Raw genomic sequence first — 18137 nt, forward strand, 5'->3', positions numbered from 1 at the left:
GGACACAATGGATACGTGGGAAGGCCAAGGGCACAGTCCCTATGTGGCCTGACTGCCAGCACAGTCCTGCTCCCACCCAGCGCATGTTCTGGCCCAGCGTCTCCTACTAAGTCCTACAGCTCAGACCTGGACACAGGGTGGACATTCGACAGAGAGACAGGCCATGAAGCAAACCCTCCTGGAGAAGAGATGACCAACCACCACCAGGGCCACTGGGGCTACTGCAAAAATAGTGTAAACAGTTGGTAATGGCTAGTGGTAGCCAGTGTAGACAGATATCAATGGCAAATGATATCTGAAATTACACATGTTCAATGGACATAGTGGCATGGGCCCAGAGAGAGCCTATGACCCAGAGGCCATTGCTCCTGGGAGTCCTGGTGGCACCATGATGGATAGTCCTTCCTTCCCCAAGGTTGTTTTTTTCTTGTGACCCACCAGCTCTGAATGAAACTGAATCCTTGGGTAGCTCCCAGTAGGCCCGAACATGGGTACAGATGAGCAGGATGTCAGCCTGCCAAAGCAGCAGGACAGGACACAGTGCGTGCTACTCCACGCTGAGGCAGCACGACAGGACACAGTGAGTGCCACTCCATGCTGAGGCAGCAGGACAGGACACAGCGTGTGCCATTGTACATGCAAGGCAGCTGGACTGGACACAGTGCACACCACTCCGCGCCCAAGGCAGCTGACAGTGCAGCCTCTCCTATCCACACAGACATGCCCATGCCACTTTTCTCTGACATGCAAAAGTGGTAGCTAATGATTTAAGACAGCAGTTCTCAACCTGTGAGTTGCAACCCACTGAAACTGTATCAAAGGGCCGTAGCATTAGGAAGATTGAGAACCACTGATTTAAGACAAAAAAGTAACATAATCAAAAATGTCGCTTGTTCCCCAGCAAAAGAAGTGCCACATGACTATACATGTGCTGCTAGTGACAGCCGCTTTACTGCACGTGTGGTGCTGGTGACAGGCGGAGCTGGGTGTCTGCGTGTGCATCGGTCTGTTCTGCTGCCAGGGAAAGCGAGACAGCAATGTTTGGATCCCTTATTTTGCATTAGCACCACTGTAGTGACAACGGCCCGGAGTGCCCCACCATTCTGCTAACAGCCGTCATCCAATGTGACCCCACATCAGACCACAGGGTCAGGGCACTGACCCTGCCTTCCAGATGAGAAGACGTGTAGCTGGCCCACAGCTGCATGGAGAGTCCGGCTCGTTTCTGCTGACACAGTGCACATGTGTGCTCTGCCGCCATCTCTCAGGTGCTGTCGGTGACAGGTCAGGGAAAGGGGAGACCTGGACAATTTCCAGAAGGTCACCACAATAGATTTAACTCATTAACGCCCATTCTGCATGCTTACACATGTGTGTTCACCCTCTTCCACTGTCCAGGGCAGGACCCTGGGCAGATACTAGGGGATGAGCTGAATGCAAAAGAAAAAAAAGAACATTTCACCTGCTGTTCTCCACTAACCATTCTTTAGTAAGTTGTTTAAGAAAGTGTTTGTGTGGACTTTTCCCAGGGCTAAGAGTCACCTGGTTGCAAAATCCAGCAATCAGGTGAGAGGAGGGCACCACCCAGGCTGCTGTGAGCCGTTGCTGCATGCCGGCTGCCTCCCGTCCACCAGCAGGAACCTTGCACTCGACAGCGGCCTCAGGGATGTGTTTACGTTCTGGCTGGTGGCTGCACGGCCACAGCCTCCAAATAAAGCATAAACCTTACCACATAAGAGGGAGAAGAGATGTTTAGGCTCAATTCTATACAGCTTGCCTAGAAAACAGGCAGATACACCCAACAAGTCGGGGCTTAACCGCGCTCTGCACAGACAACCAGAAACCCGAGTGCTCCAGTCCGGGTGTCTGTGGAGCGGACTGCACGCCTGGGCACACAGCCTTCCTCCCGGATGTCTCTTGGGACCCCTCTACGAGAGCCAACCCCCCTGTGAACACGATGTCACAAGAGGAGGCAAGTGGGGCCTTGCAGAAGGAGTGGCCTCAGCTCCAGCCTCAGGGCTGCACATGGCGTTTGAAGAATGACCATGGCTCCACTGTTGCCAGAACATTCTTTTTTCTTTTTGCAACCTCACAGTTGTCCTCTACTTAACCTGACAACCCCCCATCTCAGATTCTGAGATGTTCCTCTGCTAGAGGACATGAGCTGCTTATGGGGGTGGGGAGGCCAGCCCCTATAAGCTGGATTGACTGGTAGCTTAATCACGTGCTCTTCCAGTGCTGCTCAGGGGACTTACAGCAACTTACATGCACGTGGCTTCTCACATGTGTCAGGGCCTCTGGTGTCAGGCACAGGGCAAAGGCCTCACTGGTGCCGATGCCGCGCCTGCTGGGGACCCTTGCCTACAATTCAGCGTCTCAACAAGGAACCAAGATGGAGAGATTAGTAAAAGGGCAGCAAAGCACAAAAATGAATCAGAACAGACCATAATCTAACATAATACAACACACACCCAGGTGAGAAAAGCTAAGTAAGTGAACACTGACTCCAGGGGCGAGAGCCCTGGCTGTCGGAACAAAGGACAACGTGACAAGCCCAGCGACGCCCACCAGCTGATGGCAGGAATCGTAACAGCTCAGCGGGACACAGCCTTACCCTGGCCTTGCTCTCTGAGACTGACAGAAAAGTTTTCCAGTTGAGACCCGGGGAGCTCACAGATCCTCAGCAGCTGGGCTGTCCCCAAAGAGTGCTCACACGTCACCGATCATGAAAACCGAGGACTGGGGTCACAGGACAGTCCCTTAAAGGCCTGCAGGAGACTCAGACTGAAGTGCAACCTGGGGCGTTGTGAAAAATGACAGGTAAACAGCTGCTCTGAGCACAGCTCCAACAGTGGCTGTCCTCATGCGGTTGATGGCAGGGGGCAGGCAGACGGCTCTCCCGGGGTAGAAGGTGGGGCTTCTGCACTGATGCAGCCCCCGAGTCAACCCAGGGGTAGGTTAGGATTTGTGCTTTCACCATGAGCAGATAACGAACTGAGTCATCCATTGAACTGATGTTTGGAAGTCCTACTCGTTCAGTCTTAGAACAATAGTCAAAACTCCATGAGGACCATCAAAAAATAACATATTCTGGATTTAATTACAGATAAAAGAAATCTGACTTCTGTTACAAGATGAGAAATTGCATATTAAAAATGGAAATTACCTTGGAGCATGAGAATGGCATTGTCTGTGCACATTATATTAGTTAGAATAAAAGTACATGACCGTTAAGCTCTTAAAAAAATGTTTCCTTAAAAAAGAAAATAACATTGCATGAAAAGAAATGTTTTCAAGGAGCTATCGTGCTCTAGCTATGTACCCGTGAGCAGGTACTGACTCCTCAGCTCACTTCTGTGTTCCCGTCCCTTCTGATGTGTCGCCCAGTGTCTGTCTCCTTGGGACTCACACAGTAATGCTTTTGGGTTTCTGTAACAGGTGATGGCTGAGAGCTGTGCAGGGTTTGAGGCCCAGAGAATTAGCCCTGAGGTGAGACCCCTGTCTGGGTGCAGCCCTGCACCCCCTCTCCCATGGTGCCCCAGAGGCCTGGGACAGCAAGTTCCCCGAGGCCCATGAGGTCCTTCCATCCAAGCCCTCCTCTGCAATAAGCCTGCTCCTGGTCTCCACGTTTAGCCCCTCCCCATGGGATGCCAGGCTCAGGGCAGGATGATGGGCACAGTGTCCCCAGAGCATCTCATCCCAGGCTGGCCCTAGAGGTCAGGACATCCAAGCCTGGTGAGCTGAGCTTCTCCCTTTGGAGAAGGGATGCCCACTGGCCGTATCCCAGTGGGCATCCACTCCCCACGTGGCTGTGTCCTAGAGGGCGTCCACTCCGCAGGCAGCAGCAGGCTGGCCTGGCAGAGGGCTGTGGCTGGCAACCCAGGTAGACGGTGGGGACATAGGTGCAGGCCAGGAATAATACAGGAAAGAGACACAAGGGCTTGAGAGCAGTGTATAGGACAAGAGGACCATGCTGGGTCTCTCCTGAAGAGCTGGAGCCCCCAGCTGAGGAGAGGGCAGGACTGGACATGAGCAAATGGAGAGGGAACCACACTGACTGGAAGGGTGGCAGGCAAGAATGGATGTGAGGACTCTGCTTCCGTGTCCACGAAGGGGTCTGGCTGCCTCAGCCCCTGGGCAGGGCATTTGCAGGGCAGGGGATGAGAGGCTGGGGGTGTTTGTCCTTCTATGGTGCACTCACAGTCTGCCAAGGTTTAAGATGGGAGTTCCTTAAATCAATAAACATGTAGCATCTCTGCTGCAGGCTCTGAACCAGGAGGAAGTGACTGGTGGCCGTCACTGCTTTCATCAAACAGCAACCAAGTGTCATGAAGTCAGTCACTGCCACTGAGGCCTGTTCAGATGCTGAATCAGAGACCACAGCACCACTGGTCAGACTAAGACTCCACCCGGCTTCCCTCAACAGGAGCTGCACAGACTGCTTTGAGCAGGTGCCATCTGAAGCTTCCCCAGGAACATTAGTTGGGATGTCACTGTGGTTGGTCAGGGGCTGTGAAGTTGGTGAGGCTTTTTATTTGTTCCATTTTACACCATGGGAGAAATTACATCACCACTTTCGCTGAAGACTTTCATCCTGAACTTGCTTTTCATGTGCAACTGTATTCTGACAAGGTGCAGATAGAGGGCAAACTCCTTTAAATCTGAGAGGTGCACTGGTGTGCAGCCTGCAATCAATGCAGGGCATCCATGCAGATCACACTCCCGCCCCACGTCCCTGCTGGGGGACATGTCAGCTCCGCACGCCCACAGTGTCTCCAGGCCATCCTCGATGACCACGGGCATCTGCGAGACCACTCAGAGCCCTCATCAGCAAACCCACTTGGCCTGTAGGTAGAAAATATCCGAGGAGGAGTGTCTGAGGCTCAGTGTTCCCCTGGGCTGCTGCCTGTCCCCATGACATAAAGCTGCTCCTCTGACCCCAGGAGACATCCCTGCCAGCTCCCAGCCGGCTGGGGAGCACCACTAAAGACAGACTCTTCTGACAGTGACTTGGCAGGATGTCTTCCTGACTCTGTGCATTCTGGGATGCCCAGGCACACCGTGCAAATCTCAGGTGAATGAGGACAACCCAGCACTTGTGAGCCATTTGGATTTCAAGTCTCACTCTCCCATCGAATTCTCCCCTTTTCACTTGATCCCAGTGTGGCCTGTGGCATGTCATTTTTAGTTCCAGCTGAAATGTGCAAACAGCAAGAGTGTCATCCAAAGTCACACGACACAGGAGAGCTGGGGCCTGGAGTTCAGGCTGTGAAGACCAATCCCTACCCTTCCCCACATCCTTCTTGAAACTGGGGCCTGATTTAAATGGGTTCTTAATTTGCAGCACATGCTATTACAGCCAGTGCAACAGAAGCAGGAAAGCAGGTGCCAGCTTAAAGGTGAGGAGTTTGCAGCTCTCAGCTTCACTCACCAACAACTGTAGTGAGGGAGGTGGCTGTTAGGGTTCTGAATGTCCCTCAGTTGAACCCTCTTGTTCTTGTGTATTTAACCCATTTGTCTTGTGTATTTAACCCATTTGCTGCTCAATAATGACCTGCCCAGATAGCCATCCTTGCCAATAAGTCAGAGGGCCTCTTAATGAGCACACCTTGTGTTTCCAGATTGCAGTAGCTACCAGCCTTGCTGGGTAAATTAACAGACTCAGTTTCAAGAACAGGTCTTCAGAGCACTGGCTTCCATGTCTGAGAAGAAAGGTGTGCTAGTGGATAGCACCCAAGCCTCCGGGAGGCAGAGCCGCGGGTGTTGACAAAGCCTTCCCACAAGACAAGCTTCCGGTGCTTTCTTCCCACATAGCAAATGTCCTGGGCTGGCTCCAGAGCTCATGGACCCCCACCTCAACCCAGGAAGCCTCAGTCTGACTGTTCTCTGTTTCCCCAAGGGCCACAGTCCGGGTCCTGGTGCTGGAGAAGCTGCCCCGGGTGTGCCCTTTGCTGACCTCCACCTCTGTGCTGGTGACTGCGGAGGGTCACGCACCACTCACTCCAGCTGCCATCTAGGTGACGGGATCCCAAGGCACAAAGTAGAGGAATGAGGGGACAACACCCCACACTGATGGGCTGTTGGAAAATAATAGTTTAAGTAGTTGGACTTTTCAGAGCCTCTCAAACCATAACAACTGGACAACTTGTGTCTTGAGCCCTGAGTCATCCAGGCGCCCAGAGGCAGGGCCGTCCAGCAGGAGGAGCCCCCACCCTGCCCAAGATGGTCCTTCTGACCTGGTGCTGCTGTAGGCTGGCTCTCTGGCCATCAGGGTACCCAGGATAGGGGCCCGGCTGCTGGGGCTGAGAGCTGCTGTGGGACAGGGGAATACCAGCCCCACCCAGGGTGCCTGTGAGGCCAGTTCTGGGCATATGGAAAGCTGCCAAGCAAACACAGTTGTCCTCTGTGCCCACATCTTTTGTCCAATTGCCACGGGAACCAGTATTAGGAGAACTCCCAGGAAACACCTCCCCTTAGCGCCAAGACAGCCCGAGAACCCAGGCTGCAGGAGAAGGAAGTGGAAACTGCCAGAAGGTGACCTGGTAGCAGGGATGAGGCCAGGTCACGGGCTAGTGGTCTTGCTGTCCCCCCACCCCCCTTGTTCTCTAGGCGACGTCACAGAGGCTGCACACCTGTTCTCACGAAAGGCCACTTGCTACATAGGTGAAAAGGCGCCTCTGCTTCCTTGCTGAGATGAGGAAGTAGAAACAGCATTTGAGGGGGGAGCAGCAGGGCGTGGGGGCTTGCAGAGTAAGATGTGGCAGTCCCGCCAGACCTGTTTCCACACATGTAATGTGGTCATGCTAAGCCCCGGAGAGAGGGGCCTTGTCTGAGATCTGCAGGCTTAGTAGGGTCGCACCAGCTGACTAGAGCCCAGGCCAATGGGACCCCAAAGCCGCTTTGCCTGTGCACTTAGGCAAAGTCAACTCTAGCTGCAGGAAGATTTTTGTCTCTCCAGCTGCTTTCCTTCAAGCCTGCGCCTGTATACATGACTGTGCATGCCACACCTCCTTCTGGATATCTCATGCCCTCACCATGTGACACGGATAAATCTAAACCCACCCCCCCCCGGTATGTTCATCCTAACATGCTCCCCACCCCAGGAAGCAGAAAACCATCCACTCAGCCTCCCAGACAAGAAACGAATCCTCATCTCCATGCTCCCCTCACCCTCAGCCATGTGTTCTCAAACACCACATCCTAGGAACTCTACTCCAGTTCCGCCACTCAGTCAGCAACCTCCGACACCTCCGTCCTCAGCCATGAACCCTTCGTCCATGTCTGTCTATACAATACTGTCCACGTTCACGACCCCATCCTCATCCACATCTCCTCCCTCCCCTTACCCCATCCTTGCTTGCTGACCTGTTCTCATCTACGTCTTCCAGCTCATCCACATCCCCCTTCATTCATGTCCACCCTGTCCAGGCCACCACCCTCATCCACACTGTCCTCGGCCACACTGTCATGTCCCTCCTGCAGACCCTCCCAAACCCTCACCCCTTCAGCCACTGCTACCCTACATTCCTCAAGCAAAGCCAATGAGTTTTACAAAATGCAAATGTCACAGTTAAAAATGCAAATCGACATTATTTTATTCCCTTTTGTGACTGAGCAGTATTCCATAGGATGGATGTATAGACATTTTCTTTATGCATGCTTCAGTTGATGTGCACTTAAGTTGATTCCATATCTTTGCAATTATGAATTGTGCTGCAATAAACATTCAGATTTCTTTTCAGCAACTTGGATGGAACTGGAGAACACATCCAAAGTGAAATATCTCAGGAAAAAATAGATACCACATGTTCTTGCTTGCTATTAGGAGCTAAACAAGGGATATATACAGGCCTAAAGTGGTGCAATAGACATTTAAAACTAGGAAGGGGGAGTGTGGCAGGGGTGGGATCCAGTGGGCACAATGTATACTATTCTGGTGACAGGCACACTAAACACCATGACCTCTGCATGATACAATTCAGCCGTGTAACAAAAAAAGTACTCATACTCCCTAAATATACTGAAATAAAAAAAACGCAAGTAAGATCCAACATTCTCCTGTAAAGCTTTTTAGTGACGCTCCGTTTGTAATGGTGGAAATACTTTACACTTGCCTTTGCAGTATTTTCTCCAGGATACCCTCTCTGACTCCTAGGTCAGTGACCTGCTGCCCTGGGCAGCCCTGAGCATCCCCTTCATATCCTCTTTGATTCTACTACGTGAGCCAGGCCAGTGCTTTTCTTATGTATTCTACAGCCCCAGAGCCACGCAGTGCCTGACATGGAGGGCACTTCTGGACATGTGTGGAAAGAAAGGCGAGAGCAGAGGGAGGTTGGGAAGAAGGGAAGGAAAGAGATGAGAAGGCTGTAGGGTGTAACTGTGACACCCACCCATGCCACCAAAACTGAGCTCCAAGGACATTGGCAGAACTGTCATTGCCACTCCAAGTTCACGACTACAGCTAGCCCTCTTTTTTAAGCCACCACCTGCCTGAACCTGGATTTCTCCCATCAAGGGCTGCATGGACCCCTATAAACTCCTGGCATCCCAAAATCTGCTTCCCCATCTTCCTCATCCCACCAGGTACTTCTAGCTTTCCAGTCCCAGGGATGTTCTTGATGCTTCTGCTTCCCTCACCCCGCATCCAATTATGCCAGCTCAGTTTCCTACTGCACCATATATGAGCACTTCCACCACCCACTCATGCCCAGGCAAGGTTGTTATGAGGTGGCCCCATCTCCACAGAGGTGCCATCTCCACACAGGACCCGTCTCCACAGAGTCCCCATCTTCACACGGGCACCATCTTCACACAGGACCCGTCTCCGCTGAGGCACCGTCTCCACACAGGACCCGTCTCCACAGAGTCCCGATCTTCACACGGGCACCGTCTCCACACAGGACCCGTCTCCACAGAGTCCCCATCTTCACACGGGCACTGTCTCCACACAGGACCCATCTCCACAGAGTCCCCATCTTCACACGGGCACCATCTTCACACAGGACCCATCTCCACTGAGGCACCGTCTCCACACAGGACCCGTCTCCACAGAGTCCCTATCTTCACACGGGCACTGTCTCCACACAGGACCCGTCTCCACAGAGTCCCCATCTTCACACGGGCACCATCTTCACACAGGACCCATCTCCACTGAGGCACCGTCTCCACACAGGACCCGTCTCCACAGAGTCCCCATCTTCACACGGGCACCATCTTCACACAGGACCCATCTCCACTGAGGCACCGTCTCCACACAGGACCCGTCTCCACAGAGTCCCCATCTTCACACGGGCACCATCTTCACACAGGACCCATCTCCACTGAGGCACCGTCTCCACACAGGACCCGTCTCCACAGAGTCCCCATCTTCACATGGGCACCGTCTTCACACAGGACCCGTCTCCGCTGAGGCACCATCTCCACACAGGCCCCATCTCTACAGAGTCCTTGTCTCCACACAGGCCATCCACACAGGAGCACTATCTCTGCCCAGCCGCCATCTCTTTACCTTGGCCTTGCTGTCCTCCTGACAACCCAGCCACCATATCTTGTCCTTCATACAACAGGGAACCAACCCTCCCGAGTGTCTCAGATGACGTCCCTTCAGGCCAAAGTCCTCCTGGCTACCCCCAGATGCCAGCCTAAGAGAAGGATTTGAGTGTGCAGTTTACCTGGGGGATGGAGAGAAGAGCCAGGAGCTGCAAGAGGCCAGAGTGGTGGTTCTGAGCAATGGCCATGCAGGCAGCTCCCAGAGATGGACTGGAGTGTCCCCAGAGTCTCACCTCAGAGTCTCACATCCAAACTCGCCCACCCTCTGCCAAGAGCATATTGTGGGCATCACCCTGCTGCACTTGCAGCTGGACCTAGAGGGCAGTGAGGAAGTCCTCAGGTGAGGGGCCAGGGGCCCTTCTACTGCCCTGCTGTCCAGGAGCTGTGAGACTTTGAGTCAGAGCTTCCCTACCTTGAGTTCTCTGCCGGGATGCTGGGTGTACTTTGGGCAGGGCTGATGGGTCTGAGCCCCTTGGCAGCCTCCCAGGCCAACAGGGACATGGAAGAGATGGGAAGATTAGCCAGTATTTCTGGCAGGTCCATGGGTATCCTTTGGGAGCACGTTCCAGGAGAGCAGGCAGAGATCACACATGCTTCGCGTGACACTCACTCATTTCTTTTCAGAAGCTGGTTTTACAAGTTTTAGCATGTAAAGGTCTTAGCTACAATTCTATGTGTATTTGTCTACACTGCCCCAGAATCCCAGCTGACTAAGGGTAGCTGGCTCATGGCTCCCATATGTCAACCCCCAACTTAGCTCTCTTGGCAGGGGAAAAAGTCTACGGCCCCCAGGCCCCCCTTCCTCCTGAACAGGTGATTTCTAAATAAACATTAAGATGTGTATGGAATGAACTCCTCTCCTGTGTATTCATGTCAGTAACAAAGGGAGGTCAAACGCTATCCTGGAGCTGATGGGACCAACATCAGCTCACTCATTTGCAAATGAGTTTTCCTCAAATAATATTTTTAGCACATAAATTCTCTTCATATAAAAATGAATGAAGACTAGCCGGGCGTTGTGGCGGGCGCCTGTAGTCCCAGCTACTCGGGAGGCTGAGGCAAGAGAATCGCTTAAGCCCAGGAGTTGGAGGTTGCTGTGAGCTGTGTGAGGCCACGGCACTCTACCAAGGGCCATAGAGTGAGACTCTGTCTCTACAAAAAAAAAAAAAAAAAAAAAAAATGAATGAAGACAAGTGAACGTTGAATGAGACGGTTTCCTAGTAGCTGCAGTTTAGCACCATCCCCGATCTCTACCCAAATGCCGTTCATATAGTTCCACACAGGTGACCCTGTAAACGATGACAAATGAGATTACTTCATATCACTGACTCGTTGATGCTCAGGGTAAAGCTATGATGAAAACTGGCTCTCAAAATGTCTAATTATAGAACCACCGGCCACCCCGGATGCTGACAGCCCTGACCTCCACTCCAGCTAACACTTGTCAAAATGCCAGAAGTAATTACCCAGCTGTTCGGACAGGAAAATGGGGGTGTAGCTCCCACTGTCTCCTATTACCGAGAGCCTCCTCATGCCTAAACATAACACCTTTTGAGACATGGCTGCCGGGCATTTGCTCTTTGGCAGGTAGAAGCTCCTGCATTTCCTGCTTGTGCTCTGGGGCCAAGCTGGTCCCTGGCCACAAGTTCTCAGTGGCTGGGGAAGGACGGGGACGACTCCTGTGGGGTCAGCCCCTGCCCATGTCTCTGTTCTGTCAGGATCCACGTCCACGCCAGGCCACAGCATGCCAGAGGGGGCCTGCCATGCACAGACAAGAACAATACTCCTGTTCAGAACCTTGAGGGACCCCCTACTCAGGGAAAGGAGGGCCCCCCCAGGCCTGCGGGACTCACCCAGCCCCCAACACACACACAGGCACTGAGTGCAGGCACTGAGTCGACACAGCTTTGGGGTTTCAAGGACTTGCCAAGCATACACCTGCCACCTCTGCCCTCCTCCAGGTGTCCTTGTGGCTGCCTCACCTCTACAGGTCCAGCTCAGGGCCCCTCCTGGGGGGTGTGTCTCCCATCCCACCCCAGCCTCATGGTGTGCTCTGCTACGCTATACGGTACGTCATTCTGTGTCATCCTCTGCCCCACTGTGCCAGGCCACACGACATTACCTATTCATTCTGCTTCAGGGACCACAGTTATCCCTTGGGCAGCCTTAGTCTCATTCTGGGTATCCCCTGTCTACACAGTGCCTGGTACAAGGGTGTGGGTGAGCGCCTATCTCCACTCACAAAGCTGGCACTCTGGGAAAGTGCCCGCCCCAGAGACAACAGAACTCGACTGTGTGCCATGAGACTTCCTCCCCAGTGACTCAGAACTCAGCTGTGTGCCGTGAGACTTCCTCCCCAGTGAGTCTCTGCTTCTCCATTCCCTTGCCCTGTGTGACCACACGACTCTCTGGGGAGGTGGGCAGGCCCGTCCCCTCCTCAGTGGGGCACTGAGTCTGCCCTGCCCTGGTGAGCCTCCCACTGTGGCCCAAACTCCCAGCCCACCTCCCACCAGGGTGATGGCCATGCCTGGCTCATCCTTGCTGGACCGTGTCCGTGTGTGTTTCCGCTCACTGACGTGATGGGTGTGTCCAGAAAGGAGGGGGTCCATGTGAGATCTGCAGTGCACGAGTAAACACCTGGGTACGGGCTGCATTCCCAGGATAGTCCCACCAGCACCAGGACATAAATGGATGCTCAATGTCTTTCCAAACAGAAGAGAATTCTGTCCTCCCACAGGCACCAAGAGGAGGACACCACCATGTCCTCTGTGAAGTTCTGCATCAGACCTCCCTGAGCAGCGAGGTCTCTTCCAAGGACAGCCTGGCATGGCTGCTGCGGATTCATCTTCTTTCAGTTGCAAGAGCCTTATCCGACTTGCAGTGCGCGTGGGACAGCTGGACCGTGGGATCGGCCCAGGACAGACTTTCCCTGCACTGGCCACTTTCTTCTGAGCGGGGAGGAGGACACTGCTCTCTGTCTTCACGTTTCTGTTCGCATCATCATAACAGTGAAAAGCAGCTGACTGACCGTTGAAGCTGAGCATCTGGAGCCGGCTTTCCTCTGCAGACACCCCATGCACATCACAGCGACTCCCTTGAGGAGAGGATTTCTCACTCTCCGGACCACAGAACAGAACCTGCAGGATGCTCCAAGTGACAAGGACTCTCCCTACACGTCATCTTTGGAAACTTATAATCTGCTTCATTAAATAAAGCAAACTCTTCTCTTCCGAATAATAATTTACATTATTATTAACAAGACAAAGCTGGAAGATCATCCTTTTCTCCCAAGCTGCCCTTTCAGAGCTGCAGTCCACACTCAGGCAGGCCTCACTGAGCCCACCAGCCCCGCTGCACCGAACTCTGACCTGCTCTGGGCCTGCCCTCCCTGTTCTCCCTGGGTCCCTTGTCTCCTGCCTTGAGGCACCTTGCTAGTCCTTGGTGCTTGTCCCAGTGTTCATAATGCCCAGAGCAGCCAGTCGGGGCTTCCCAGGAAGAGGAGGATGGGCGCGCTCTGCTCTCAGCTCCTACCACGGTCCGCTCTGGCCCTCAGGTCAGTCAAGCTCTGTGGGGTCCTCAATGTGACAGCTGCCTGGAGCTGCAGGAGGATGGGGACAATGCAAGGCAGGAGAGCTGAAGCTCGGGGCGAACCTCAGCAAGGGCTGTCCTAGAGCGCAGGCAGCTCACCCTGATGGCTTTGTTCCTGCACAGCCTGTTGCCGGGGGAGGCGCTGGACCCAGTTTCAGGCACCCTGCCCACCCACTGCCCTTGTATGAGTTTCCTGCTGTGTCATGAGGGTTAGGCTAAGGGAACTTGAGGGTCCCTCTTACCCTCAAACCCCTCTGAGTCTCTAACTTGCATCTCAGAGGAGAGTGCTAATCCTTTCAGAGTCTTGATTTTATTATTTTTTAACAGGTGTCTCACTCACCTATAAACTAACACAAATTTTCTTAGCAAGTGAGCTTTTTCCAGCATTTCCAAAGCATCCTCCTTAATAGTCAATAAAAAAAAAGCACCTTTCCTTCCAAATCCATGCTCAACAATCTTCCTCATTTTAACTCCAGTCTCTTAATCCTCACAGAGGTAGGATGAGTTTGAGCAGGTTTCGGGTCCCACAGCGGCTGGGAGCTGGGACAGGCCTCCTCCCTGGCCTGGCAACCACCACTGTCTGGCCAATGAGCCACACGCCCCATCTCACAGACTCCAAGTGCCAGAAACACAGCCCTCCAGAAAGGAGGCTGGTGTGGAGAACGCACCCAGACTGTGTGAGACAATTCCTGATGGTAAATCACAGGTAACCCAAAAGATCCTCAAGTGAGGTCTCTGCAGAATAGGAGGGCAGCAAAAGCAAACACTGTTTTCTAAAAGACAATTACATTTTTGTTGAAAGAAGAAATGCAAAAATTGACTAGCAATCTACTATTTAGGAATAAACTACAGAGGAAATAAAGAGTAAAACAGGATTTCCTGTCCTGCTCCATTTGATTAACAACTTGCCCACAGAGGTTGGTAGTAGCCGCCAGTCACTGCTAGTGCTCTGCTCATAGGAAGTGATGTTCTCAATATTCACTAATACCTGGGCTCATACCCAGAATTCCCAGGAAAGAACTGCCTGGGATAAGGAAGAGATTCTGCACAATGAAGCCAGCTGTGCTCCTCACTCAGCACAAAGGCCACACGGTGTTCCACAGGGACTAATGTGGTATTAACTTTGTGCCTATTCATTAAGTTTTGTATTATTTTGTATAAAATTAGCAAAATGAATGCTCTTTAAATTCTGTTGCCAGGGTCAAGTCTTCCTGCATCACTAACAAGAGATGTCAATAGCGTCATCTCTGCAGTAAGCCCTGCAGAGACCAAAGGCAAACAGCCCTGGGTGTGCAAGCAGCAGGCGCTGCTCTGGTACCTGGCAGACGGCTCTGTCAGCAGCCCTGGGTGTGCAGGCAGCAGGCACTGCTCCGGTACCCAGCAGACGGCTCTGTCAGCTCCATGTGCTGGCCACGGGCCCTAGCCACACACAACACAGCCTTTCTGAAACTGTCTGCCCCGACAGTCGCATCAGGTCATTTGCAGTGACACTTTCAAGGCTCCACATCATCTTGTGGAACTAGAAACCACAGGAAATTCCTTTTGAGTTCCCAGTTCTTCTTTGTCAACCTATCAGCATGTCCCTTCTCATCTGGGTATCACACTCGGTGAGAGGTTCTCTCTCATCCCGGTACCAAACACTCTCTCAGGCAGACCGGGATATTTCTACCACCTGACGATAGGATCCTTATGGTCACAAGCTTGTTTTTCATAACCCTTTTCCTACATAGCACCAGGTACATTCATAACACCATAGAAATATCCAAAATATAAAAGGAACTAATTTTTTAAAGAAATTATGCAGGTACATTAGCCAGTTTCACACATACAACAAGCAAGAAAGTTTCCGGCTTACACGGACACAATAATTAATATAATTGCAGTTTTGCTAGTTTGTAAATTCTAGTATTTAGAAAGTTGTTGATATGAAACTCAAACATACATTTCACATGTAATTTGTCCCTTGACCAATGTCACTTCGGTATATAATAGGAAAATACTTAAAATGACCAAGAATGACCAGATTTCAAATAATTAATCTCGTTTTCTTCTAGAAAGCAATGTGACCAATGAAAGGCCCTTGTCTGTGAGTATAATGTGCTGTGTTTTGTTAAAAGACTACATTGCATTCAGTGTTACCCCAGTCAGAGCATCCTTAAGTTCCAGCACATCTAACATCAAAAGCATTACTGCATAAAAATCTGATAACTGATTTGGTATTAAATATGTTCAATAATCACAAGTAAATCAGACACTGTTGAGGGAAGGAAAGAGGTAACAGCTCAGGAAAGGTTGAAGGCTTTAATACCAAAACACCTCCCCTTCCCAGGCGGGGAGCGGTAGGATGCAATCTGCTGGCATCTGCTGCTGCCGGGGCCACGTGAAACTGCTCAGCTGCAGTAACAACACTTGGCTACCTTGTCAGGCTGTACCCCAAGCACCAAATACCCTGAAATGAAATGACTTGACTCTGTCAGATTCTAGGGGTTAAGTACAACTTTGCATAGAATTCCACTTTAACTAAGCATTCTTTGACACCTCCCCAAATCTGTATCTTCGGCAAATAACAGTTACTAGAGACACAAAGATATCCTGTAACTAAAACCAACCGCAACCAGAAGAGGAAAGACCAATAATTTGTTGCACCACAGTAGATGTGGCAGCTGCCTTGTTACCACCATTGGACAAAGGCACTCTAAGTCAACAGGACACCAGTACAGTGAAGCCTCAATCAAGGAGGATGAGGTATCCAAATCTCTAAATCAACTAGAATATTTAGCTGCATTTTACATTGAAAAAAATGATATAACTTACATAACTTTCAGTAAAAAGGTTAACATATTTAACATACCGGATTGCCTAAAACAGTCATTTTCTGCTGTGTCTGGGGTCAGCAAGCCATGTCTACCATAAATAATCATAAAACAGGACAGACCTCTGCCTGCTGAGTCACCTGCTAAAGCACTGAGCACCACCAAGCTAAGGGAATCTGGTCTCTCGCAAAATGTATTGTTCAATCTTCCTGTCTAGTAAGAAAAATTCAACAATACACTTTATAAGAGTTTTCAATAAGCTAAAAACAAAACCCCCACAAGATTTAGAAAAATGCAAAATTTGTGTCTACCACCCCATTTGGTTCCTTAGTCTCCAGTTAGCAGACAACTGGAGATTCACTCAAGGACAATCACTGATCAGACAAGAAAGATCATTCCAGCTCTACCAATAAATAACATGTGTGAATGCCTGGAAACCTGGTATCTCAATAGCAAAATGTGCTAGATGTGTATTTAAGCCTTTCGGGCTCTGTGCCACATCTCTGCAATGGGCAGCCAGGAGAAGGGCCAGTCTGTGCTCCTGGTCTCACACAAAACCAAACTCTCAAAGCAAGACTGCACCTGCCCTGCTCACTCTGGGGTTACTAGACACCAACTCCTTGCTTTTACAAAAGCTAAACAGCCCATTGTCTTCCACCTGATGCCAGTTCATGATCACAGTAATCCAGGCCCTCTCCAAACAACAGGGTCTGGGGCTCTCACTGACTGTGAGGATACCCTCAGCATCCCCTCTTCACCTTTTTATTAAACATCAGCTCCCAGGAAACTGTGGCCTTTCCTCTGGGCAGTCCCAGACTGCCGTGTCTGCCCTGGGAGGGGTGTGTGTGGAAACAGTCTTACCTGTGGCCTTCGCGACATCTGCAGTTGTCATGTTTTGGACATTGGCGCTCACCTTGAAGGTCACCGCTGGTCCCAAAACACTGGAAAAAATTATTTAAAATGAGCTCGTAACTGAGTCAACATACCAGGTGCTTCTCTGAAACTACATGGAAAATATTAATATGTTCATGAAAACACATGCACAAAAGGCCCCTTTGCTGTGGGCGTGGCCTCTGCCTGGGGGTTGGTTTCTTTGACACCGTGACCCTTCATTCTCATTTCCAGTCACTGTGGACGGGCTTTGCTTTTTGAAACACACACTGCAACACAATATACCCTGCTTACAAGAACGTTCAAATCATCCTGATAACCCAACAATAGCAAGCAGGTATTCTTTCAAGGGAGAAAGGAAAACTGTTATGGAAACAGGTTTTAGTATTTGGTTCCTGGGGAGCAGCGTGAAATGAGGAGCAGAGAGGAAAGAGACTGGTATTGTTTAAATTCTCTTGACAGGACCCATCTAAAAACCCACCAAAGTCATTAAGAACTATTCTATGTGAAAACGACTAGCAGGGAATTGCTACACAGGAACTATCAAAACTATCTGAAGCTTTTAAAATACTATGTCATACACAATTTTGAAAAATAGTCAAATCACTTTTTAACCGTTGAATTCATCTGAAGACCCCACATGCTGTGGAACTGGATATTGTACCTACAGGATCTCAAAGTGGGTCAGGAGCTGAAGGTCCATTTCTAGAGATAGACAGACCCCTCTCCACAGACAGCCACTAACAGCTCTCCACGGCACAGACCTGCACACGTGTCTTCTAAGGGCTGAACCCGGAGAACAGAGTCCCCAAGAATCCCTTAGTGCAATGAAGGGTACCAGGTGAACAGGCAAGGATTGGGGAAAGGACCACCTTTGGGCAGGAGAGGGTGGTGAATTCCAGGAAGGGCCCGAGCTCCCCTCTGAGCTATTACACCCCTCTCTGGCAGGCACCACACAACCAGGGTTCGCAAGGTCCCTATCCCACCCCTCTCACCAAGTGTAGCAACAGAGTTGATAGGGAAGAAATCACCATCTTCTCTGTGTCACTTCTCCACATGGAGGGAAGTGATCATGCCTTGGGCTTGTGGACTTCAGACCTGAGTCTCCTTCCCTTAACCCTCAACGTGCTTCTGGATTCAAGTATCACCTCTGTTTGCAGTACCTTGGGCCTGGCCTTGGGAATTTCACTCCTTTCCCTGGCCAGCTAGCCCAGTGTGCAAGCCCTTGAAAGCACAAGTGTCTTACTGTCCCCAGGAGGCACAGCCACCACCCGACACTGCTGAGCAGCTCCTGCT

The 18137-nt window shown here is 51.2% G+C and overlaps 1 protein-coding gene across 4 annotated transcripts in view; it reads right to left on the minus strand.

Annotated features, from left to right (window-relative positions):
- The window catches only part of PTPRN2 (protein tyrosine phosphatase receptor type N2), an 834764-nt gene that overhangs the window by 444266 nt on the left and 372361 nt on the right, over positions 1 to 18137 (minus strand). For all 4 annotated transcript variants that reach the window (XM_053609608.1, XM_053609611.1, XM_053609607.1 and 1 more), the window contains one exon: positions 16812 to 16891. In XM_053609608.1, the coding sequence (XP_053465583.1) occupies positions 16812 to 16891 (80 nt within the window). The remainder of the gene's footprint in view (positions 1 to 16811; positions 16892 to 18137) is intronic.

This window comes from Nycticebus coucang, chromosome 11 (assembly GCF_027406575.1).
Source record: "Nycticebus coucang isolate mNycCou1 chromosome 11, mNycCou1.pri, whole genome shotgun sequence".
NCBI lineage: Eukaryota > Metazoa > Chordata > Mammalia > Primates > Lorisidae > Nycticebus > Nycticebus coucang.